Raw genomic sequence first — 26,374 nt, forward strand, 5'->3', positions numbered from 1 at the left:
GGTTGGCCATGTAAACACGAAAGGTCTGGCAAAAATAATTAGTATTCAGGTCATTAGATATCCTAGTGTTACTGGTTGCCCTTCATCTTAATTGATTTCTGGTTACTTAGAACAGTAAGATGAGGCGCTGTAACATCGCGCTGTCTCATATTTTTGAGTGTTACTCTATCAGTCTAAATGCTTGCAAAGAGACTAATTTGGCAGGGTACTTGGTATGCATGGCTTCCCTGTGCTTTGCTGAGATTTCAAGTGAGGTGTTTAGGACAGACTGCTAGCTGGGATCACCTCTTAGATTTTTGGTAGGTCTTCGAAGCAAGGACATACATTAGCTACCACCTCCACTCCTTATTTCCCATTAAAATAATATAAATCTTATGGTCATAAGCAGGGGTGGAATTCTAGTAGAAACTCCTTTGCATATTAGGCCACACACCCCTGATGTAGCCAATCCTCCAAGAGTTTACAAGGCTCTTTTTTGTAAGCTCTTGGAGGATTGGCTACATCAGGGGTGTGTGGCCTAATATGCAAAGGAGCTCCTGCTAGAATTCCACCCCTGGTCATAAGAATTTATTCCCTGCATCCCCGTCTCTCCCAGTTTCCAACTGGGATCCAGAGAGCAACTTGGGGTATGCCCAGGGACCTGGATATTCTGTATGGGGTTGCCAGTGTTTTCTTTTGAGCAGCAGATTCTCCAATGACATATCATAATTGCTTTTTCAGCATCATCCTTCATTTCCAATGGAGTTTTGACCCACAACATGGCAGGGAATTCAAGGACTAGTCTTAGATCCCACCCTGTGTGTTGCAAGTTGAATAGTGTCTTAATCCAATCTGGTGATGAATTCACAGGGTTTCTACAAATGGATTCTAATTATCTTGATTTGAAAGTCTGTTTCATGGAGCCCACCACGTTCAAGACACTAATGATAACTTTAGTCGGAGGGAGCACTTGGCTTGTTCCAGAAATTAGCAGTGCGGTTGGAGTGTTAACTGCTGTCACAATCATCTCAGTATTCATTGGTTCTCAGCTATAATGAAAATTTGTTTCTCAAGTAAAGGGACATGTCTGAAGCATAGCCACTTTCGTTGCTGGGCAAAGAGAGAACAATGTTTCTGAATTATTGGATATTTTTATCCCTCTTGTAGCTCATAGTTCCTGCTGTTCTGTCTTCTTGCTGATGGATGTCTATGCGACTTTAATTCCTGTTGCAATGCTTTAGTACCTGGGAGATTGATTTATTTCTGGCAACATGGCTACATGTCTCTGTACCTCTGGCCTTGGTCTTCGTGGGTGCAGTTCTAGTGCAGGTGTCCCCACCTTAGTGCCCAGGGGTGCCATGGCTCCCACCAACACCTTTTCTGATTCCCACCAAGTGGTTTTTTAGAAAATGGGCAGGGCCAGGTAGGACTTTTGCTGAGCAAGATTTCTGATGAACTACTGGAGATTTGATTGGCAGTACAGATTTTTTTAAAATGTTGTTTTGGCAACAGCTGCTACCACAGTGCAAAGATCAGCACTATGTTACTGAAGTTAAGCTGTGGCAACCATTTTGTGGCTGGCTCCACCTACTGTGGCAGCCATTTTGTTGTTTTGCCCACCATGCCATGTCAGAATTCCAAATGTGCCCTCAGGCTCAAAAGGGGGAGGGCTGTTCTAGAGTTTGAAGGGATCATAATGGGCCACCCCGGGATCTGTGCTCCACCTTGGACATCCAGTCTCTATAAAGTTTTTCAGAGAAGTGTGCATTCCTTGAAAACTTTAAGGAAAGATGATCCAGTCACTTGTAAATGTGTCCATAATACATGGTCCATCCTTCTGTCTTCTTATAGTTGAGTAAATTTGTGTATCTGTGTGCAAGGTGGATACTTTGAGTGTCCATCTAATAACTTGAATCGGAGCAGCAGCAGCACGCTTGCGAATGTCTCTAAAATCTGAATGGGTTCCATTATAACTCCATGTTAATGAAATGATTTTAATATTACTACAAATGAGATTCTCCCTCCCTTACCTCCCCCCAATCCTTTTAGTATTAAAGGGAATTGGATCGTAATTAGAGCATATTTCACAAAGAGTGAAAGGGGCTATAATATGTGCTTGGCTCTTAAAGCACTTAATCCTGTATTAATTGTAGTGTGGGTACATCTGCCCTTGCCTGATGAGAGAACATCCATCAAGCAAGGGGGGGAGGGAGCCAGAGCCCTTTCGGGAGGCTGAAGAGCTCCCCCTGCAGGGGGCTTCCACCACTGTGCAAGATTAACATTGCCTGCAGACAAGCAGACAGGTCTTAAATATACCTGCCTTCCCGCAGAGCCCACACCTGTCTGCTGTCCCCCTGTTGCCTGTAGTCACGAAGTTCTTTCAGGTTTCTGAAATAATGAGACCAAAACTTCAGATAACTATTTATGAGACATACCAGTTAGTAAATTATTCTTTTCTTGCTATCCTCCAACTTTCTGAAAACCCTAATGCAGGGGTGGCCAAACTGGCTCGGGAGCCGCATGTGGCTCTTTCACACATATTGTGTGGCTCTTGAAGCCCCCACCACCCCCATCAGCCAGCTTGAAGAAGACATTTATCTCTTTTATAAATCACTTTTCCAAGACGAGCCAGCTAGCAGCTTGGGAAATGCATTGAAAGTTGCTTTCTTTCTACCTCTCTCTCACATCTATTTGCTTGCCTGCCTGCCTTCCCTCCCTCAAACATCTGATATTCATGTCTTGCAGTTCTCACACATCTGATGTTTATTCTATGTGGCTCTTATGTTCAGCAAGTTTGGCCGCCCCTAATGTTCAGCAAGTTTACCCTAATGTTTGCCTCTCCCTGTTTGCCAGTGCAGAAATATTCATAGTGACCCCTTTTTTTAAAGGGGGGAGGATTATTGGTTTAAGAAAAATTACCAGTTTCTGTTCAAGGTGGCTTATGTATATATGTAATTACGAACCAACCTATTTTAGAAACAGAAATTTCCCTGCAAGATTACAAAATATCTCTGTCCCATAGGAATCAGTCGACATTAAATCACGAAACAGCATCTGCAGGCCTTCCAAAATACATTAGACATGGAGCTTTTCATGCACCTTCCGGCATGCTGTTTCAAAACAGGCTGCCAAGAATGCTCTGCTGCTTGGAGGGGATGTACAAACTGCCCTGATTGAAGAACCAAATAAAGAGGCATTGGTGGGGAAATCTCAGCTTGCATATAGGGAGATGCAAGAGAGGGCATTAGGTATGTGGCTTCTTTATCATGAAGGGTTTTTAAGATAAGAACCAGCATCTTGAAGCAAACCTTCATAATTACAGTGCAGTTGCTTTTGGTACCAGTAGGATTGTTTTGTAACATCTAATACACATAACTGAATTTGCTGCGGTATGTTGCTGGAATATCTGAGATGTCTTCAAGGGCGGCCCCATATAGCATGTGTTCCAGTAGTCTAGCTGGGACGATTTACGGCAAATGGTGACTGTGGCTTGATCATCTGAGTGCAGAGAACAGGAGAGCTTCTGAACCATAAGTGAAGGGAAAGAATTTTTTGTTACTGCTTCAATCCATGTCTTAAACAAGGAAGAACCAAAAAAAAAAAAAAAAGGACCCTGGTACTTGTAATGAGGTCCTTCAGCCTGAAGCAGACTCCATCTGGAATAGGCAGTATTTATTACTATCAGTATACTGTGGCTCCTCCCTTTTCATACAAAAAGGCTGGGTAATGCACATATCTGTGATTATGGATGAGAGAGCTGAAAGAGCTGCATAAAATAAAATGCAAATGGTATTAGTGAATGGGCTTCAGAGGCACTGGGTTAGCCTTTCTTCTGTAAAGAAACATAGTGGAGAGGAGAAGCAAAGCTGAGGGAGAGGTCCATTTCCATATTGTAGAAGAGCTTTTAAAAAATTGGTGAATGCTGTGTTCCTTGTCCCTATAGCAACATCATAGGCTTTGGGTCCTCGAAGCTTTTTGAACTTCTGGGCACCTTTGGAATTCTGATACAGGTGGGAGGAGCCACAAAATAGCCACCGTAAGAGGTAGAGTCAGCCGCAAAATGTCAGGGAATGAGGCCACACACGTTTAACATTCCAGGCAGAAGCTACGTTTTAACAGGATGCCTTTTAAAATAAACATATTGTTTTAAAATATTTTCTTGCATACACCCAACTTGGCTTTCAGTCACAAAGAGAAAGTCCTTGTGCTGCGGTGGCAGCAGCTGCTGTTGAAGTAACAAATGCACACCCAATCAAAAGCCGTGCTGAGTAAAAGTCCAACCTGGCTCCACCTACTTTCTGAAAACACATAACGGGCACTGTGGAGCCCAAGGGCACACCACGTTGGGGTTGCCTGTCATAGTTCCTATCCAGCAGCAGTCTTTTACAGATGTGCAGCCTCCAGTTATTTGCAATGCACGTACTTTGCCCAGTATCAGAACAGCTCTGGGAATATGCAGAATTGTCTGCCTCCTCACTCAGTGCTATTTGTTGCTCACTCAGGGAACAGTAGTGGGACAGCTGAGCTGACAGAACTGTTGGTTTAGCTTTCATTCTGTTCTTATGTTTAAGCAATTTTATTGATAACATATGGTAACAATATCTATATCATTACTATCTCTAACCCATATGATATTTTCCAATCCCCCCTCCCTCCGTTACTAGACTCCCGCCGAGGTTATATGCTTAAGTTCGTTACTAGACTCCTGCCGAGGTTATATACTTAAGTTCGTTACTAGACTCCCGCCGAGGTTATATACTTAAGTTCGTTACTAGACTCCCGCCGAGGTTATATACTTAAGTTCAGTTAACCAATCAAAGTTCAATATCTTTCTTTTCTCATATTCATGTTAAAAAATTGTCCAATGTCTTTTTACATTCCACTCTTTCTCTATATATCCTCTAAATTTCTTCCACTCCTTTTTAAACACATCCAAATCATAGTCAAAGTTCTTGTTAATTTGTCCATCTCACTCCATGATAAAACTTTCACAATCCAATCCCATTTCTCTGGTATTTTTTCTTGCTTCCACAACTGCGCATACAATGTCCTAGCAGCTGAGAGCAAGTACCAAATTAGAGTTCTATCTTCTTTTGGAAATTTTTCCATTTGTAATCCCAGCAAGCTTTCATTCTGTTCTTGCCCATGTTAAGATGTTGAGCCTTATAGAGTGGGCCACATCCCTCACTCCCCGTTCACTCAATTTAATTAGTTTGATGACTTGTCAAAGTGTGCAGAATCCTTTGAAAAGCATTGCTTTTGAGATGACCTTGAATCGAAGGTCACAGAGAGCTAGTTGCCTCTTTTGAGATCTATTTATGCCCTATGTGCTTAATTCCACTTGTGAGTTTCCAACAAGGCATGTGTTGGCAGGAGCCACAATTTTAGGTGCTGTGTTCAGCTTTTTGAGTCTCCGTAAACTCTGAATTGGGCTCCAGAGGATGAGTAAACCTGAAAGGACTTGCGGTGGTGACGGGGAGTCCCTTTATAGTTTTCAGCATGAAGCTCTTGCTTTCAAGTTGATTTTCCAGCAGCCCAAGGAAGGGTCTCTTGGTTAATGCCCTGAGCTGGGCCACAGAGAAGAAGCAGAAGAATAGGTTAAGTGTTCACATGCTGTTGTCTCAGTGGGGCTGGAGGGGGGATCATTGCAGAGTTTGGCCGTGTGAAAACCATTAATTGCTGGCTTCTTCTTTTTTCCCCCCCGCTGCAGCCTTTTTCAGAATTATTGCTACGCTCGTGGGGGCATGCGGCACATTTCCTACACGTGCATCTGTGGCAGGTAAGCTTCCTTCTGGGTGAAAGAAATACCAGCCTGCTGTTCGAATTAGGCTTCTAGCAGAGTTTGGGAAGCTTTCAGCGAACTGCCTGTAATTGGCCCGGATCAAGCCATCAAGTGAAACAAGATTCAGTTTAGCTCGTGAGGGTAAGAGCTGAACCTGGCATTTATGAACATGCTGCGCATAGGATCCGTCACACACTTGTGGTCCTTTTGCATACTCCGGGCTTCACACAGGCATGCTTTCAGTCTTCATGCAAGAACATGAGGACCCCTTGGGAGGAGTGTGTGTGTATGTGTGTGTGTGTGTATTGTCATCCATTGAGGTGCTTGACATGGAGGCCTTTCCAAACTGAAACAGAGACTTTGGAGAAGAGAAGTGGGTATCACTGAAGCGCAGGGTGAAGATGACCAGGATTCATTCCTCACTCTTTCTGCTTGCTGCATTTTGAAACCATTATACAAAACCAAGTGCTGGAAGAGGTGGCCTGTCGCCTCTCCCACTAAACAGTACTTGCAAGCCAGCTCCTGATGTTGTGGTTATTGCTCTCTCTCTCTCTCTCTCTCTCTCTGTTCAGTGTTTTTAAAAGAATATCTTCCTAGATTTTTTTTGTTTCTACGGAGCCTGTTTGGTCAAACCCAGAATGCTGTCATACAAATAAGAGGACTTCCGCTCTTGGCAGTCGTTCTTCTTTATACTACCCTGTCATTGCACAAAGTTGTTCTGTTGCAGTTTTTCCAGAATGTAACAAACAATAACAGGATAACATTTTGCACCCTGGTGTTTTTGTATTTTTTTTGGGGGGGGGAGGGGTGTTTGGGTTCATTTATGGTTTCATAGTTGCCCCACAAAGGGTAAGTGTACATACAGGTTCCCCCTAGCTCCTGCTTGACCAGTAATTTTACTTTGGGGGGATTTTATCAATTTTATTTTTATAATTCTTGTGCTTTGGCAAGTATATAGCTGCTGAAGAGGAAAGTCTCTTCCACCCCAGTGGGAAACTTGCCCATGCTACTTTCTTCCTTTTGTTTGAAACTCCCCCAAATTAAACTGAGGAAATTTAAGTCCATATGAAAGGAATCACAGTAAGGTATTTTACAGTCAGGTAGCTGGCTGAGCTGTTAGGGCAGATTCACAGATTGAGAAGATTATAAAATGTGTCATTTAGTGAGAGTGGAAGAGGGGGAGAAAGCTGTGCTAAAAGTGAGCTGAATCCCCAAACCTGCTCTTCCAAATCTTTCCAACAGCCTCGTTTTCTAGACTTTGGATGCTGCTTCACATGCAAAAGAGTGAGGAAGCCTCTTTTTTTGGACAAAGCCTGCTCTTTCCGAGTCACACTTGAAGTGGTTTGTTCTGCTTCACGGTATTTTGACGTTCGCTGTAGGATTTTCTTCCTACAGTAAACCTATTTGTTACACCTTCCATTTCGCTGCTAATATAGCGGTTCCCCACTACTTCTCAAAGCTCTCAGCCCTCCTGAAATTTCTTCCTGGCTAGTCAGAGAAAAGAATGTTGACCTGTTACCAAAAAGAGAGGGAGAGAGAAATGCAGGGCATTAAGGGAGGGAGAATTGAGTCTGGATGAGAGATGCTTGGATAAATGAAATTTACTCTGTGTATTTTTGTTCTCTCCTCCATTCTGAAACAGCTGGCTCTGTTCCCACTGGGTTTTTTTTCCCCTCTCCATAGTATTGATTTAGACTTCAGGGTGGGTTTGTAACATATTCTTAAAAAAAAAAGATGCCTTTATTTTTCCATTTAGCCAATATTCATAGCTATTTGGAAAAGCAGAACTTAAGGATGAGGGCATGGTGCAGCTTCTGTAAGGAAAAGAGAAGTTGTCCAGTTGGCTGACGAAAATTTGTTAGAGATAGAAGGAGCTATTTGGGATTAGTGTTATGGAAAATTCAAAGCTGAGAGCAGAAAAGTGGGGAGGGAGCAAAAGGAAGGAGGCAGAGTAGGCACTGGATGAGGTTTAGGAATCCAAGACTATTTTTAAAGTTGCCGCTCACCTGAAGGTTGCAACTTAGAACATTAAAACCAACAAGGTAAACATCATAAAAACAAATAACAAATATAAAATATTAACATTAAAATGTTAAATTTTTAAAAGGTATGGCTAGCACCATACCATTATTAAAACAGCCCAAACATATGGTTAGCCTAGGGTTGCCAAGTCCAATTCAAGAAATATCTGGGGACTTTGGGGGTGGAGCCAGGAGACTTTGGGGTGGAGCCAAGATCAAGGCTGTGACAAGTATAATTGAACTCCAAAGGGAGTTCTGGCCATCACATTTAAAGGGACAGCACACCTTTTCAATTCCTTCCTTCCATAGGAAATAATGAAGGATAGGGGCACCTTCTTTTGGAGCTCATAGAATTGGACCCCCTGTTCCAATCTTTTTGAAACTTGGGGGGTATTTTGGGGAGAGGCACTAGATGCTATACTGAAAATTTGGTGCCTCTACCCCCCAAAAAACAGCCCCCCAGAGCCCCAAATACCCACAGATCAATTCTCCATGATTTTCTGTGGGACTAAATCTCCCTAGGGAATAACAGAGTTCCCAGCAGACATTTCCCTCCCCACCCCCCGCTTTCTGACGACCCTGAAGTGGGGGGAGGGTCTCCAAACTGGGGGATCCCCTGCCCCCACCTGGGGATTGGCAACCCTAGGGACAAGCCAGTGCTTGGCCCTTGTCGCCCTTTCTTACGTGCCCAGGGTAATGTTGGTCACCACTTTCAAGTGAGGAAGGAATTTCCCTCCAGGTGAGATTGGCCCAGGAATCCTGGAGTTTTTCTGCCTTCTGGGAATACAGCAGGGGTCACTGGGTGAGTTGCGGGGAGGTTGTTGTGAATGTCTAGTTTTGTGCAGGGGGTTGGACTATATGAGCCTTAAGGTCCCTTCCAGCTCTTATATTGTGACACCAGTTAAATAAGTCTAGTTTTATGGATTCTGAAACTGTTCCCTCTCCAACTTTCCAGCTTAATCGGTAACTTTTCTTAAAAACCTGGCCAAGAGGCTCAACTCACCTCATAAATTATAGCTAACGTCTCAGATTAAAATCAAAGGCACTGACAGTAATGGGCGGGGAGTATCATCTCTGTTATAAAGAGCTGTCTAAAAACCCTGTCAACTAAGTCCACGCCAAATTAAAAGCACAGTCCAATTCGGGAACCGTTAAGAGCTGCCTGAAATTAACAGAGTTCCTTCCCCTCTTGGGTTAAAGTCCATAACAGCAAGTTTGCCACCGGTGTAAATCCCCGATACAGCATTCCAGCTCCTTCAGCCAGCATCATGCGTTTCTCTTACCTGCGTTGTTTTGTACAAAGCTCATTCTAATGAAAAACAAGACGATGGCTTGTTACGATGGGAGCTTCTTTGTCAAGAAATCAAAGAAACCAACTTTCTGGTGGTCAAAACAGATGACTGAAAAGGGACGGGAAGCAAAAAATCGTGCAGCGTGCTGGGGAGGGAGTAGTTCATACTGGAGGGACGGAGGGAGAGACAGGCAGCCTGTAGCTCAGCTCGGGTGCAGCGGCCAGATGACTGAAAAGGGACGGGAAGCAAAAAAATCATGCAGCGTGCTGGGAAGGGAGTAATCATACTGGAGGGACGGAGGGAGAGACAGGCAGCCTGTAGCTCAGCTCGGGTGCAGCGGCCAGATGACTGAAAAGGGACGGGAAGCAAAAAAATCATGCAGCGTGCTGGGAAGGGAGTAATCATACTGGAGGGACGGAGGGAGAGACAGGCAGCCTGTAGCTCAGCTCGGGTGCAGCGGCCAGATGACTGAAAAGGGACGGGAAGCAAAAAATCATGCAGCGTGCTGGGAAGGGAGTAATCATACTGGAGGGACGGAGGGAGAGACAGGCAGCCTGTAGCTCGGGCCTCAGCGGCGGCGGCAATGGCGGCGGCGGCCTGGTGGGACGGAGGGAGAGACAGGCAGCCTGTAGCTCAGCTCGGGGCCTGTGCGCTGCTGCCCGCTCGCTCTTGCAGCCTGAGTCCTGGCCTGGCCTGCCCCCTCCCCTTCTCTGATTGACCTCAGAGGGGAGGGGGGAACAGAGCAGGCCGACGCCGCCGACGCCGCTGTGCGCTGCTGCTGCCTCTTCTCTTCAACTTGCTGCTATGAAGGCCCCGGACTTGCGGCCTTTGCGCCGTTTCCCCCCTCCCCCCCTCCCGCTTCCGTTTTTTGGGACACCGGGGGAGGAGGGTGCAATCCCGGGGTTCCCCCGCCAGGGCGGGAGGATTGGGACCCCTAGGTTAGCCTCCAAAGGCCAACCTAAACAGTTCAGCCTTGCATGCCCTGCAGAAACTAAACAAGTCCAGCAGGGCATGGCTGTCATCTAAGAATGCATTCCACAGGGTAGGAGCCACAACCGAGAAGGCCCTTCCCCTGGTGACAGCAAACCGAGCCGTCCTGGGGCCAGGCATCTGTAAGAGGCCCCTAGATAATGACTGAAGAAGAAGAAGATATTGGATTTATATCCCACCCTCCACTCCGAAGAGTCTCAGAGCGGCTCACAACCTCCTTTACCTTCCTCCCCCACAACAGACACCCTGTGAGGTGGGTGGGGCTGAGAGGGCTCTCACAGCAGCTGCCCTTTCAAGGACAACCTCTGCCAGAGCTATGGCTGACCCAAGGCCATCTCAGCAGGTGCAAGTGGAGGAGTGGGGAATCAAACCCGGTTCTCCCAGATAAGAGTCCGCGCACTTAACCACTACACCAAACTGGCTCTCCGCCAGGGAGCATGGGAAGTTGTAATAAGAAAGGCGGTCCCATAGGTACGAAGATCTCAGACCAAACACCAACACCTTGATTTGGATCTGGAGACTGATTGATAGCCAGTGCTGCTGTTGCAAAATTGGAGTAATGAGTTTGCCATGATGTTCCAGTCAGCAACCTGGCAGGTGCATTCTAAACTAGATGTGGTTTCAGAAGCATTTTCAAGGACAGCCCTACATAGAGCAAACTGTAGTAGTCCAGTCTGGAGTTGATGGTTGCCAGGCCTCATTTTGGGCAGGAGCTCACAGTAACGGCACTCCGGAACCTCTAAATTTTATTGTGCTCTTGCTTCCCCCCCCCCCCCCACCCTCCCAAGTACTTTCTTCTGGACTCCATTGTGAGAATTATGCTGAACTTAAGATTTAAATTACAGGAAAAGCCTCAGGGTAACAAAAGACTAGAATACTTAACAACACTTTAAAGTTTTAGACATCAGTAATTGAGAACAATATGTAAAATAACAAAGCCCACTGTAACAAGGAAAATTCTACTAACAAGTAATACAGCAGGCAGTGTAACACAGTGCAGTAAATAGTACGAAAGCAGGTTGCTCTTAACAAATAAATATCAAGCCAGTCCAAAAATGTGGCTCAGCCAACAATATTCTTCTCTGGCCACTTTAGACTTGACCACTTTAAAGAAGCAAAGCTGTACCGGTGAGCGATAATATCCGGTTTCGGGTAACCTTAGTCTTCAGCTTGCATAAATCCCAAAGCAATGTCCCTGTTCCTGAAATTTATTTTATTTATTTATTTTTAGTATATTTCTATTCCACCCATTCCCCGTAGGACTCAGGGCAGAGTACAAGATACGATAAAATAATAAACTACAATAAAAACATTTTATGAAGAAACAACTCAACAGCACTCAGAAAATTTTCCATATCCTCACCTATTGCCCATAGATAAGATGTTAACCCATAGAGATGGCAGATATTATTCCATCTTATAGCACAGGTGACAGTGTCGGCAGGAGAGGCCAACCAGATCAAGAATAGACACTCGCAGCCTCAACTAAAAGCCTGGTGGGACAGCTCCATTTTACAGGCCCTATGGAAGGCTAATAAGCCAGGTAGGGGCCGGATCTCTTCAGAGAGCTGATTCCACCAGGTCAGGGCCAGGACTGAAAAGGCCCTTGCCCTAGTTGAGGCAAGGCGGGCATCTCTTGGGCCAGGGACGGCCAAACGTAACAACCTCCTGAGAAGACGGTCCCACAGGTATGTTGGCCTCAGGCCGCGTAAGGCTTTAAATGTTAAAACTAAAACCTTGAAGCAGATCCGGTACTCCATGGGCAGCCAGTGCAGACTGTGGAGCGCATGAAATACATTCCAAAAGGGGTAAAAAATATATTCTAGCGGTTGGGACGTCTATCACCTTCCTTTGGATTGAAATGTGATTCTTCTACTCCTAGGCTCAGCATCCCTGGCTTGGCATCTTCAGTGGAGCTTCCCAGAATGCCCCTGTGCATGCCCGCCACCCCGAGCAGAATAAGAGTTCTCTTACTGGTGGCTAGTGCTGCCTGTCAAGCTTTGGAGGGCCACTATTGTTTTCAGGGCTGCAGAAGTCCATCCCACACACACCCCATTGCTCTTTATAGCGATTCGCGCCAGTGCGTCTGCTGACACAAACCTCCCACAAATTGCACGAACCTCCAAAAGACACATGGAGTGTTGTGGGAGGTTCACTGCAGATGAGATCATCTGCTTGGCTCGCTAACCAGGCATTTTTCAAGACAAATTTAGGTTTGTGATAAGGTTTCTGCCCCTTCCTAATAGAGACAGAGTTAACATTGAAGTTGGTTGCAAGCATACGTTGTTCTCTCTTCCTCCATTTTGTCCTTGTGGCAACCCTCTGTGGTAGGCTAGGCTGAGAGAGAGTGGCTGGCCTGAAGTCACCCAGCTGAGTTTTCATGGCAAAGTGGGGATTTGAATTTGGCTGTCCCCAGTTCTGGTATGGTGGCCACTACAACACTTTTACCGCTAGCACACAGTGAGGATGAAGGCTTGGAAAAGCCAAACATCTGTGTCTGGCAGTTGCTTCCTCCTCCACAGACATCTCACACTGTTTCATCCTCTTTCCTCCAGGTGTGCTTTTTAAAAAAAGGCACAGCTGTTGAGACACAGTCCTTACCACCTGTCTTGTGCCGGAGCTTTGCGGAAAGCTTTTCAGCCTTCTGACTATTCAGGGACTACCGAAATGTGCATTTTTAATATTTGCAAAGTTTGCATTTCTCTCTGGAGAGCAGTTGCTTATTAACTTAATTGTCTGCATGTTGTCCTGGTGCCCCACCACTCTTACGCTTGAGTTGTTCATATTAATAGCAAAGTTTATGGTCCCAGGATGGAGAAATGAAGCTTTGCAGATGAAAGGCAGGAAATTCTGGGCACTTGGGGGACTCCCTAAGTGTGACAAAAAAAAAAAACCCTTACAAAGTTTATAGCACACGTGCATGCTCTCTTTCTTTCCAGAAACAATATGCCTGATGAAGACTGGCTTGCTCGTTGCTCTCAACAGTGGTGCTAGATGTTGAGAACAGTCAGACTTCTTTTAAGCGGAGGGGAAGGGGGGGAAATGGCTCCAGTAACCTCTAAATGGTTATAATGCCTAGAAGGCAAGTCAAGAGATGCACGCCAGGAGATGCACATCCTCTGACTTCCACTGGTCTAGGAGCCTCTTAAGCTTCTAAGGGCTCTGACCACTAGGCTTCCCAATCCCCAGGTCCCAGCGGGGGATCCCCCGGTTTTACAGGCTTCCTCCCTCCCCCAGCCAGCTGGCCGGCGGGGGAAGCCCCACCCCCACAGCCATTATGTACCTCCATGAACAATTCCCATAAGGAATGATGGGGAATTGATCCGCGGGTATCAGGGGCTCCGGGGGGGCTGTTTTTTGAGGTAGAGGTGCCAAATTTTCAGTATAGCATCTAGTGCCTCTTCCCAAAATACCCTCCAAGTTTCAAAAGTATTGGACCAGGGGTCCAATTCTACGAGCCCCAGAAGAAGGTGCCCCTATCCTTCATTATTTTCTATGGAAGGAAGGCATTTTTAAAGGTGTGCTGTCCCTTTAAATGTGATGGCCAGAACTCCCTTGGAGTTCAATTCTGCTTGTCACACCCGTGCTCCTGGCTCCACCCCCAATGTCTCCTGGCCCCACCCCCAAAGTCCCCAGATATTTCTTGAATTGGACTTGGCAACCCTACTGACCACTGGGAAGCGGGAAGTGGGGGAAGAATTAGTTAAGACTGGAGGGAAATTATTAAGGACTTTGCAAAGCTGCAATGAGGGTGGAGCCTCTAACATGTCTTAGATTCCTGGAGTGGGGGAGTGAAATCAGGGTCAAGGGATTCACGTTCAGAAACTGCACATCCCATAACCCCAAGTTCTCCCATCCTTCCTTGGTTCAGAGTTTATACAAGCATTGATCTGCACTGTTGTGCAACATGGTGGAAGTTCAGGGCCAGATAAGCAAGGAGCTATTCCACTAGCCCCAGGTCTCAGTAGTGACGTACTGTTGCACTAGGGGGTATGGGATTCTTCTAACAACTCTTCCCATTCTGTGCAACTCCCTAAATTGTTTTGTACATATTTTCTTTCGAATTGACTTGAATCGTTCACAGATCGCTGACAGCAGCCTAGTACTGGAGCCTGACTCCTGGCTGAACGCTAGACTATTCCTTTTCACCCAAGTGTTCTCGGTCACATCCTCTGAGCGGGGTTGGGTTGCGGTTCCTGTAGGGCAAAGATGAGAATGCTTTTGTAACTCTGCTGCTAGGGCAGGCTTGGTCTCTGGCAAGTAGCGGGTAATGAGGACCTCTGAGAGAGAAGCCGTCTCGCTAGCAATGAGGCCGGTCTGCCAGCAGCGAGGACTCCATCAGCCAAGATGCTGGAAGGAACTGCTGCACACGCGAGAGCTTCCAACAAATAAAGATACTCTGTGCCTCTGCAGCAAGATGGCATCTGTGAAATGTTGAAATCCCCCCCTCCCGACTGAGTCACCTCCAGCGCGCGAGTACTTGTTGCTGCGTCCCCCTACAATGAGCATATTATCCGCTGTTTCAGAAAACATGTGTTATTACTTACCTTTAGCATTCCATACATTTTTAAAAGAGCCGTGATTAAGAGCCTATATTCCGGTGTGGACGTCAAGAAAGATCGGGGTGTGAATGGCGATGAGGCAGCCGTGCCCCGACAGTGGCAGCATAGCGGCAGAGATAATTCATTTTTCTGTCCGTGCTGATGTAATCGGTCTGAAAACAGTTTAGAATGCCATAATTGCGCAATTAAAATTCTAGCTGGATAATTGGAATGACTATATTACTGTCCTTATTTGTATGCAGCGAGGCGGGATCATCAGCCGTCCGTCCCATTTTCAACAGCGTCCCACTGGAAATCTAACTCGTAATACCGGCTGGCATTTTAAATTTTCCCTTCATTTTCTAATTCCTAATCAGTAATTGCCTAAGTGGTATTTGCATCAGGGTGGGAAAGCGTGGGAATCAGCGCAGCTGGTAGAATGGAAGGCTTGAAATACAAAGGCCTTGCGTTCAGTCATAGGAACATAAGAGAAGCCGTGTTGGATCAGGCCCATGGCCCATCCAGTCCAACACTCTGTCACGCAGTGGCCAAAAAAACCCAGGTACCATCAGGAGGTCCACCAGTGGGGCCAGGACACTAGAAGCCCTCCCACTGCCTCCCCCCCAGCACCAAGTCCTTGCACAATGCAAGTTTTGACGTTTTACACACAGCTCTTAGGTGATGATGATGGTGATGATACTGGATTTATATCCAGCCCTCCACTCTGAATCTCAGAGTCTCAGAGCAGCTCACAATCTCCTTTACCTTCCTCCCCCACAACAGACACCCTGTGAGGTGGATGAGGCTGAGAGGACTCTCACAGCAGCTGCCCTTTCAAGGACAACCTCTGCCAGAGCTATGGCTGACCCAAGGCCATGCTAGCAGGTGCAAGTGGAGGAGTGGGGAATCAAACCCGGTTCTCCTGGATAAGAGTCCACAAACTTAACCACCACACCAAACTGGCTCAAACAAGGAGAGGACAGCTGAGCTTCTTCAGAGATTCTTGTATTCCACCTTTACAGTTAAGGGTGGCTGTCACAGGAATGATAGAACAGGATAATACAACAGGGTTAAAACTGAAACATAGCTCCTTCATAAAAATCCAAAGCGCATCAGAACCAAATAGAATTTTCAGAAGTGTTTGTGGGGGAGGGGGGAAGACTGCTGGACTGGACTGCTCTTTCCCTCTTATCTACCTGAACAATTCTTACGGGTTAATCTTCTTATGGGTTAGTCTTGCTCTTGACTTAACTGCAGAGAGAACATAATCCCGCCCCCACACAGGAAGTTAGACTTCCCTGTCTTTTCCAATGACAGCCAGTGGGTTACAATTCTTTTGTATCTTAACCTCATCAAACGCTCCATGACCCAGGGTAGGCTGAGGTGGCTCTCATCAGCCAAGATCACTTTTCTAAATTTCTTGCATCTCCAAGGTAACATCACAGCCACTCGCTTTGCGATCCTTCGCAAGGAAGGAGTTTTGCTCGCTCTCCCTCCAGAGTGCTTGAATCTGGAAGAGGTCACACCACCCAGAGGAGAGGCCCAATATTATATGCCATAATAACTCAAGAACATCAGCGCATCAGCTCACTTCAAATTTAAAACCTGACAAGGTTGGCATGAAACTGGTTTGTGCATTAAAAAAGCTGTTCCTTGTATTATAGACCACAGTATCAGCATTCCAGAGATCAGAAACAGGCGTACCAGTGATTTAATTGGTTCTCAGTTGATTATAATAACTCCCTGGGAGAGGCTAGGTACCCCAAAGTAACCACCGGTTTCCAGGCCAAATGAGATGCCAGGCTTGGGTCTCCAATATCCAGATCTGAAATCTCCCACTGCCACGATGCTTTCTCTCTCTGCTATTCAAATGTCTATAAACTAAATTTTTTGCCACTGGAGTTGGCATCGTCGGCGAGATGTGCCGTGTTACTGATTTCCAACAATCTGCTCAAATCTCTGGGGGAGCCAGGCTCCGGGCTCAAGGTGATTTACCAAATGCTGTTAATTGTGAGACACAGCCATCCAACTTCTTAAAATCAAAAACACCACCTGTGCGTAGAAATTCATTTGGTCCGTGAACAGATTGATTGACAGCCATGAGTCAAAATGCAGGGATGCCGCAGGGCTGTATCTTGCAGTTCCAGGCATTGGAGGAGGAGGGGCACACAAGGGAAGGGGCTGCAGAATAATTTATAGGAGCAAAAGTCCTCGGCAAGGCTGTATTGGTAGATGAGGGTGGTAAGATTAGGCCATGGGGGGTTTTGAAGAGGAGGAGATTGTGCTGGACCCAGAAGAGGACAGGAAGTTCATGGGAAGATTTAAGGATGGAGGGTCACATGGTCAGAACCAGAAAGGTGGATGGTGTGGAAGCTACAGGTGAGGGGACCAAGGTGCAACAAACTGCTGGAGAAGGTTGCTGAAATGCAGGCAAGACTTGGTACCTTTCAGACCAATAACATTACTTCCCTTTTTAGCCTGTTTCTTCTCTACTGCAGTCTGCTGTTTTTTTAATTGCTCTGGATTTCAATATTAATGTGGTATTAGACGTGTGTTTGTCCTGGTGTGTTTCAGATTGCTTTGATGGCTCTTACTTGCCATCAATCCGTACACGTACACTCACACCCACACATGCTCCTGAGTGTACAGACCAGTCCTAACTTCTAGCAACTTGTTGGTACTTGTGGAATGATTTCCCATAGTATACATGGTGTGATGGTTAAGACTGGTGGACTCCACTGTAGAGAACTGGTTTGGATTCCCTGTTCCTCCACATGAAGCCTGCTGGGTGACCTTGGGCCAGTCACAGTTCTCTCAGAACTCTCTCATCCTCACCAACTCATAAGGTGCCTGTTATGAGGAGAGGAAGAGAAAGCAATTGTAAGCCACTTTGAGACTCCTTAGAGTAGAGGAAAGCAGAGTATAAAAAACAGCTCTTCTCCTCCTCCCCTTTCCACAGGGGACTCAGGGTGGCTTACAACATTTAAATACAGCAAATATAAATAAAGTATAAAATGATAAAACTAGTTAAAACATCAACTTGACAAGTCAGTCTGAAAGGTTTAAAACAACTGGCCAGCTCCTTGGTTTGTAATGCTACCCAAAAGCCGCGTGAAACAACGCAGCCTTCCATGCCCTGTGGAATGCTGGGAGGTCCCGTACAGCATGAACTTCCTCAGGGAGCAGGTTCCAGAGAGAGGGGGCAGCCACTGAAAATGCCCTTGCCCTGTTGGTAGACAGGCAGGCAAACTGCAGGCCAGGCAGCTCTAGAAGGTCCCACAATGATGATCATTCTGTCTCTCAGCCTAATCTACCTCACAGAGCTGTTGTTAGGATTAGATTGTAGGAGAGGAGAATGACGTCGCAAGCTGTTTTGGACACCTGTTGTGGTGGAAAGCGGAGTCCAAATATCTAAATAATAACTTCTAAAGCAAAAATGTTACTTTTTGATCTTTTTATCAGGTCTGTTTAATTTCATTTCATTTGTCCTCCGCTTTGAGCTCTGCTTGGGTAGGAAAAAAGTTAAGAAGTTGCCTAAATAAATGAGTAAATGAAGTGACCAGATATTCTACTGATATGCATATGCAAGAGTATGTTCCCCCACAGACACATATTTAATAAAAGGAGGGGGAGGAGTTGCTTACATTCAACTATGTCCAATTGTGTATAAAGTTTGTGCGCAGGGGGCATGTGTCTTATATTCAGAGTCTTCCTTTTGAGATGAGTATGTAGGGGTGAGTGTACACACTGACCAGTTTTCTTTCACGTTCACTTCAGGTGCACTTACTATTTTATTTATTTAATTAACTTGCGTATCGCTTTTCTCCCCAGTGGGAACCCAAAGTGGCTTACACTGGTTTCCCCCATTCTGTCCTCACAACAACCCTGTTGAAGTAGAGTAAGCTAAGTGTGTGTGACTGGGCTCAAGGTCACCTAGCAGCCTTCCACGGCAGAGGGGGGATTCAAACCTGGGTCTTCCAGCTCTCCGTCCCAAACTCTAATCACTTGCACCGCCCACACTGGCTCTCACTTGGGGAGCTGACACAGTGAAGCACCGTACTGAGGTGTCCTGACTTGCAGCCAAGGGAAAACTCCCAAGACCTTTTGGAAGTGATCTAAACTGCTCAGTAAACCACCTGATGGTGACACTGAGTCACATTATATGTGAGAGGCTGCATGCATGATGCTACTTACATAAAAAAGAACAAAGCTTGTCTAATGTGGTTTTTTTCCCACCCCCTCTTTATTATAGTGGAAATAACAGCTCCGTTCTGCACTACGGCCATGCTGGAGCACCGAATGATAAAACAATTGAAGATGGAGATTTGTGGTGAGTGAAGAGTGAGATTTGTGGGGATTTATCCTCTCTCATACGAAGCTGTGTGTGTTCTGTGACTGATCCCTGCAGTCTGGAGATCACTGGAAATCCTGAGAGATTTCCAGGCCACACCTGGGGGGTGGCAACCCTACCCTTACCACCCCTCCAAGTGTGAACCCCTTTAGCATTTTCCTTCCATATTATTAATGCAAAGGATTGACCCAAGACAGCAAATTTCAGGAAATTATGACATGTTTAGGAGGCCAGTGGGAATAACATTACCTGGCAAATCTTAAGGCCATCTGAATCTTGTTTAGACTATTAGAACAAAAGAAGAGACCTGCTGGATTAAACTAGCGGTCCCTCTAGTCCACACAGCGCCTGATCAATTGCTCTGTGGGGGCGACAAGTGGGGCATAGTGGCCAAAGCTTGATGCTGCCTCCCAACACTGATATTCAGAAGTTGACTGCCTCTGAATATGGCAGTCCCTTTTGATAATTTACTGTAGTCACTGGCTAGTCTTGAAGACATACCATTGAGCGTGCCCAAACCTTAAATATCTGTGGAGCAGGGAGAAAGAGCTGTAAGCCCAGTGTTATGCCATTGTTGCTATCCAGCAAGAGGCCTCTTCACCTGTTTCCTCCCCTGCCAGTGGTCGTTACCATCTTCTAATGTCTGGAAACTCAATTTCTAAGTTTGGCTTCTGAACTCCATGCTTATGACCCAGGTGAATTACATGGTGCCCTTTCAGTCTGAGTTGGCAGTACGGTGGAAGGGATACACATGAAGCTGTTTTCTGCTGAATCGGACTCTTGGTCCATCGAGGTCAGTAGTGGATTGGCAGTGACTCTCCACAATATTAGCTGGAGGTCCTTCACATCACCTATTGCCTTGTCCTTTTAACTGGAGATGTCAGGAATTCCACCTGGGACCTTCTGCATAGTAAGCAGATGATCTATCACCAAGCCATGGGTTCCTCTAAGCTGAGTTAGTGTGAGCTGGCTCACAGTTTTTTAGCCTCCAGCTCACACATTTTTGTCTTAGCTCAGGAAAAATGGCCGCAGAGCAAGCTAATCTATGCAGTAGCTCACAACCTCAGTGTCTGTAGCTCACAAAGTAGAATTTTTGCTCACAAGACTCTACAGCTTAGAGGGAGTATTGCAAGCAATAACTCTTTCCTCTGCAGCAGCTTCAACTCTAATGATATGCATCTGCATCAGAGTCCGCTCCCCCATGTGCTTTCCCATTGGATATATTGCTAAGGCCACATGGCAAGCAGTCCCTTGGATAACAGGCAAGGGGTGGGATCCCATGGATCCATTCCCTAGTGGTGGCACTCTCCTCCGACTCAGGGAACCTTTCGCTGATGTAGAGCTTCCTCGTAGTGGAGGACAGTGCCACCTCTGAGATTGCCCATCCATACAAATTGAAAGGCTGACACAGAGAGATTCAGATGGTACATTTGGTGAGGTTATTCAGAGGGTTGCATAGAAAGGCCCTTTTCACACTCTCCTTTTAATCCATGTTCACCACTGTGTCCTCCAAGCAACACTGCACTGAAATCGAATTCAATCTTCTTTTTATTCTATTTCCCCCACCGTTCCCATTCTGCATTATGTTACCTCCCTTCAGTGGTTGGCCTGGTTTCAGCCCACTGTTGCCCCAGGTTTCTTGGATGCTGTTTTGCCACCAACTTAAATTGCCCTGACTCAAAACACAGAGAAAATCTGGAGTCACAGGCAAATGCGGAAAGGACCAATGATAGCATCTGCTTTTCCGCGTTCTAAAATCAGCTTATATCTTCAGTTTTGGAAGTGCACAAATTAGCTGTCTGGTAACTTATTAAAATTCCATCCATGAGTTTGCAGGAATCCAGCAATCAACTCCGAGAACAATGACTGGAAAAAATAACTTTCATTAGTTAGCACCTTTCTAAGAAGAAATGTACGCATCCCATGTTAATGAAGCTACAGTTCAGAAGTCAAGGGAAGCATCTTTCCTCACTGTCCTAATTAATCCAATCAGTTTCAACTTCTAAGTTCACTGGTTTTCAAGAAAATATCTTGGTCCCCCAACCAGTAGCCTCCTCACTTACAGGGACAAGGCAGTAAAGCGGCTGCAGGAAGACAAAGAATAACCTCTTTTGAACAAACTCTGCCTCTCCAACTTCCAGTTTTGATTGTAGTAGACAGATGGGTCATGTGGGTTGACAGAAATGTCTAGCAATCCTGTAAGCCTTTCATCAAGCAAAACGACAATCTTCAAGCTTTAAGGTCATATTCCAAGGCAGAAGGTCATTGCCCTTTAGATAACAAATATTAAATTATATGGCTGTAATATTGTAAACCCAGGTCCCCACACCTACACTGGAAACCCCAGCCATGCTGAGAATATAAGAATTGTTGCCAGTGTTATTTATTTGGGAGATTTCTATCTTGCTTTTCAGTCTACAGGTTCTTGAAGGGGGTTACCAGTAGCAAAACAATGATGATATACAGTATAAAACAAATCTACAGCCAGCCTTCAAGCCAGTTGAATCTGTCATCTGTGGCCAAATTATACAGAATGGTCCAACAGCAAAGGTTCACATAAATGTCTTTAAATTCAGTTGGGTCACTCAGGGAGGAGAGAATTCTTTTTTAGCACAAGCGGATTTGGGGACTTTAACTCCTCTTCCTGCCCCATGTCTGTGATATCAGGTAAGTTCCTGCCATGTGCTTGCCACTCTGTGGGTCCCATGCCACAGTTTGGGGTTATCATGTGTATCTTACAAGATTCTATCACCTGTAGAACCACAATAGTAAACTCATATTCAGAGGTTATCATCCCCTGACCAATACAAGAGGGAACCGCTGCCAGATTTTCTGCAGCTAGTAAAGGCTTTCAGTTGTTTTAATCATCCCAGTTATCACACCAAAATGGTAACTTCTGTATGTGTAAATTAGACAACCAGTTAATAGCTAGGATCTGGAAGGGTACAGTATAGCCCAATCTGAGAAACTAAGCAGTATCTAGATGGGAGACCACTAAGGAAAACTTTGCAGAGGAAGGCAATTGCAAACTGCATTTGCTTAATCACTTGCCTTGAAAACTCAATGGGATAGCTGTAAGTTGGCTGCAGCTTGCTAACACACACACACACACACAGAGTGTGTTAATAGCTGCTTTATCCGCATTGCTAACTTGGTGTCCTGAGATATATCATGTTGCAAACCTGTGCCATCATAAAGCCATACAGAGAGTCTGCTCCAATCTTCCTTTTTCGGGGTTTCTGCTCAGCTTCTCAGTAAAACTTTTAATGGCTATGGGGGGCCCTCTGTTGGAAAACCCTTGCCACACAGTCTCAGCATCATTCGATTGGTCATGTTTATCTCTGGCAAAACTGGGAATGAAAAGACGCACATTCAAGTTATCAGGCTTGCCCACCAAATGGATGTTGATAAGTGAATCACTGCAGATCTTAAATATGATTTCAGCGTATTTCTGCCGGTCTGATTCCATACATCCACACACACAAACACTGAGTGAATTAAAAGTCTTTCATAAAAATTCAGGGGATCTGGCATTGTCCCTTGGTCTGCTCCCATAACTAGGTTGCCTAAAGCAGCAGTCTTTAACCTTTCCAGATCTCTGGGGTGTACTTTTAATCCCAAGCAGCAGCATAGGACCGAAGGAGTTGCAAGCGTGTGGCAGGAACTTGTGTGGCATCGCAGGCATGTCACAGGAAGAAGAGCAGCCGGTGTCCAAACCTGTGTGTACTAAATACACTAAATACTCTTCCATCGCCAAAGAGATTTCTGTTCTACTGCTCCTCTCTGCGTATGTGCAAAGGGGTACATGACACCATTGGTGTCTACACATACACAACTGTAGCCGGCCCTTAAAAAAAAACAGCAAAAGAAAGGGCAGTTGTGTAGGGTTCAATAACCTGCCTAAATGTCCCAATTCGTGTGCTGGGAGAGCCCGTAAGACTGAATTTTATCCTAAAGTTCTTCCCAACCTGGTAGAGCTGCCATGACAAATCAAATATTCAAGTAGGGTACATTTCCAGTCCTCAAATGGCTGCCACCTTCTGGCTCCCCAGCACCATATATCATCATTTTACTTTAAGGTGTTGGGGTGTTGGTGTCTCTTAAACCAGGGATTCCGGCAGTATAACCCAGGCATCTTCCTTTTTGCTTTCTGAAGGAGAGAGCTATGTACCTGCTCTCTGCTGCTTTTCAGTGCCACCACTGTGGGTGGCGAAAGGATAGTATTTCAGCTACCAGGCTGCATCCTAATCCTGTAAAACTATGAGTCCTTGAGGGATGGGTTGAGCAGCTGTTGGTCCACCCACCCCTGCTTATCCCCTGACTCATAATGTCACAAAATATCCTTTGTAATGTCATAGAATATCCTATGCAGAAATCTGTCCATTATTTTTATTGGTTCCAGAACAGGATATCCCTCTATATGGAGCACACAGAAAGCAACTAGTAGTGTAATACTTTTAGGACTAACAAAAAAATGTTGCACAAAGTAAGGGAGGTTTGAGGGTTCCACAGAATGTTTCCAAGTCTCTGAACTAGCCTGAAGAATTCTCTGAGATGCAAAAGCTTGCTCTCTACTCTGTGACTCTTTTGCGGGGCCTCATAAAGGTATTAAGGCTGGTGTCAGTTCTGGATCCCCTCCCCTGGTGAGCTCAGCTTAGATGCAGTGTTCACGTCTTACAAATGATCCAGTTTAATATGATGTACGGTAACTATTGCAACTGATGTTTAAATGTCATCTGGTTGGTTTGTGGTCTTCCTTCCCCTGCCCCTCCCAAGATTCAAAGAAGCACCTAAATAAAAGGTCTTGCTGGCATCTCCCCCAAGCAGAATATGTAGTTTTGGGGAGACAGGAAAGTGGCAGAAAGGGTAAGGGAGCTAGGTAGGCCTTCAAACAATGCAGTGACAAGGCTGGCTACAGCATACTGTCAGGTTGGGCAGCTGCCAAGGCCCAGGTCTTCTGATGGGGCCCTCTGCTACCTGCCCCCTACCTGCTGGCTTCCCCTGTTGACCGTCTGCTCATTGTGAGCTCTTCTACCAACCACACTTTCAGCTGCATGCATGACTCAGCAAAGTCAGGGACGAGTGTGTGAGTGCTAGGAGAACTGGAAAATGAGCTAGTGGATGGGGGAAGAATGGACAGCAAGGCAGTGGGGAAGGAGAGTGCAGGCAGATAGGCAGGGAGATGTGAGAGGGCACAGTGGCAAGCAGAGAAGGGGAGGGGGGGTCTCTGAGGAGGGGAGGAGGCCCCCAGTCACTTTCTTTCCAGAGCCCATGAAACCGTGAAACTAGCCCTATGTAGCGAGATTATTTCGAAGCAGAATTTTTACAGCTGTGGTCTCCAGTGGCAAAAATGGCTTGATCTAGAGCCGCTGGCTGTTTCCGCCTCTCTGTGATTTGGATATGTGTTGTGGTGGCTCAGCTTCAGCGCAAGGCTGGACACAGTGTCGTCTCTGTTCTTGCACAGCAGGTGATTTTTGTCCTCCCTTACTCTGCAACATACCCCGTCGAATAATTTGAGTCACCGCACTTTGTTTGTGGAGCGTTGTTCAGCATTGCTCGTTAGCGGTTGATTTGGGGGCTCCTGCTCAGTGTTTCTTTAAAATGCTTAGTGGGGTTTCTCCAACATCTGAGGCTGAGCAAGCAAATTTTCTCCCAACCCCAACAAGAAAGGATGTTTTCCGCACATCCCGACTGTGTCGCGCCGAACGGGAAGCCCGGCTCTGCTCAAAACGAGATGAGCCCGCTGCTTCAATCACTGCTTTTGTGCGATACATTCTCCTCTTATTGCTTTTGATAAACACACTCTGGAGGAAATTCAGCATCGAGTTTAGCGAGCAAAGTTTGGCAGGTCTTCTAGCCTCCAGCAGATAATCTCCTTTTAAAAATAACATTTGTATACACTTGCTTTGCAGAATATTAATACTGTTTGGGCTCAGTCTGCCACACGCCGCTCGGTAAACACAAGCGCTCCCAGTTAGGAGCCATTGTTTCCGTTTTATAAAGTTTTGACAGGGCTGTCGGAGCATTGAACTGCTCTGCGTTGGTGAATGGCAGCTTCCCAAAAGGGTAGGTAGGCAGGTGAAATCCCTCTGATATCTGCTAACTCAACGGATCCGGAGAGACTGATGTGTTAAGCCTCCAAGATCGGAATCTTTTTGTGGGGCGATGGGGTCTGATCTGTGGGTAGAGCACAAAACTGGGGAGGGGGATTGGGTATCCTTTATCTGGACCGCCATTCTAGGGAGACCCAGTACTGCCGATCACCACAATAATGTCCTAGGTGTAAGACATCTCAGAAATAAATGCAGCATTTTTTTTCTTTATCTGCCTATCCATATGAAGCATTTTTAGCCCTCCTCCTTCCTCCAGTTAGCTCAGGACAGCGGTTGTGTCTCAGCTTTCAAAATCCCTGTGAGGGAGGAGAAGCTGAGAGAGTGTGACTCTCAAGGTCATGCAACAACTGTTTTGGCAAGCATGAGGATTCGAACCTGGCTATCCCCGAACCTCCAGTGCTGTAACCTCTAAACCACACAGGCACTCTGTAACTCATGAAATGGTATATGTGTATTGGGGAGGGGGGCATGTAATACAAGCTTGCACTGCGCACAGAAAAACTGCTTTGTATTGTAATACAAAGTGTTTGCAGTTGCATTGTGTAGGCTTCAGGTAGCGCTGCCAGCCTCCAGGTGGGGTCTGAAAATCTCCTGGTATCTGAACTGATCTCCAGACTACATTGCGCTATGGGAATCCAGACTACAGAGATCAGTTCCCCTTGAGAAAATGGCTGCTTTGGAGGGTGGACTCTATGGAATTATTCCCCTCAGTCACCATGCCTAGTTACCATTGATAGGTTTATCAATACATCTCTAATCCCCCTTTAAAGCTATTTATTCCTGGGGCCATCACTGCATCACCTGGCTGCAAATTCCACATTTTGAACACTCTGTGTATGAAGCAGAAGAGCCCCGTGGCACAGAGTGGTAAAGCTGCAGTACTGCAGTCCAAGCTCTGTTTACGACCTGAGTTCGATCCCCGGTGGAAGCTAGGCTCAGGTAGCTGGCTCGAGGCTGACTCAACCTTCCATCCTTTCGAGGTCGGTATAATGAGTACCCAGCTTGCTGGGGGGGAAGTATAGATGACTGGGGAAGGCAATGGCAAACCACCCCGTAGAAAGTCTGCCGTGAAAACATTGTGAAAGCAACGTCACCCCAGAGTCGGAAATGAGCGGTGCTTGCACAGGGGACTACCTTTACCTTTCTGTATGAAGTAATATTTCCTTTTGTCCATCGTGCCCTGTCCTAGGAGAAGTCCAGTTCCACAGGAGAGGGCTGTCAAGCCAGCGTGGATATTGTCTGTGACTATGAGTGCTTGAGTTCTTCCCTCTCTATGCCCTAAACGCTGCCTATTTTCCCTTCTCA

The 26,374-nt window shown here is 46.0% G+C and overlaps 1 protein-coding gene across 2 annotated transcripts in view; it reads left to right on the forward strand.

The window, feature by feature from the left end:
• The window catches only part of PEPD (peptidase D), a 288,484-nt gene that overhangs the window by 216,672 nt on the left and 45,438 nt on the right, over nt 1-26,374 (forward strand). For both annotated transcript variants that reach the window (XM_060254148.1, XM_060254147.1), the window contains 2 exons: nt 5,690-5,758; nt 18,858-18,935. In XM_060254148.1, coding sequence (XP_060110131.1) covers nt 5,690-5,758; nt 18,858-18,935 — 147 coding nt within the window. The remainder of the gene's footprint in view (nt 1-5,689; nt 5,759-18,857; nt 18,936-26,374) is intronic.

This window comes from Heteronotia binoei, chromosome 14 (assembly GCF_032191835.1).
Source record: "Heteronotia binoei isolate CCM8104 ecotype False Entrance Well chromosome 14, APGP_CSIRO_Hbin_v1, whole genome shotgun sequence".
Taxonomy (NCBI): domain Eukaryota; kingdom Metazoa; phylum Chordata; class Lepidosauria; order Squamata; family Gekkonidae; genus Heteronotia; species Heteronotia binoei.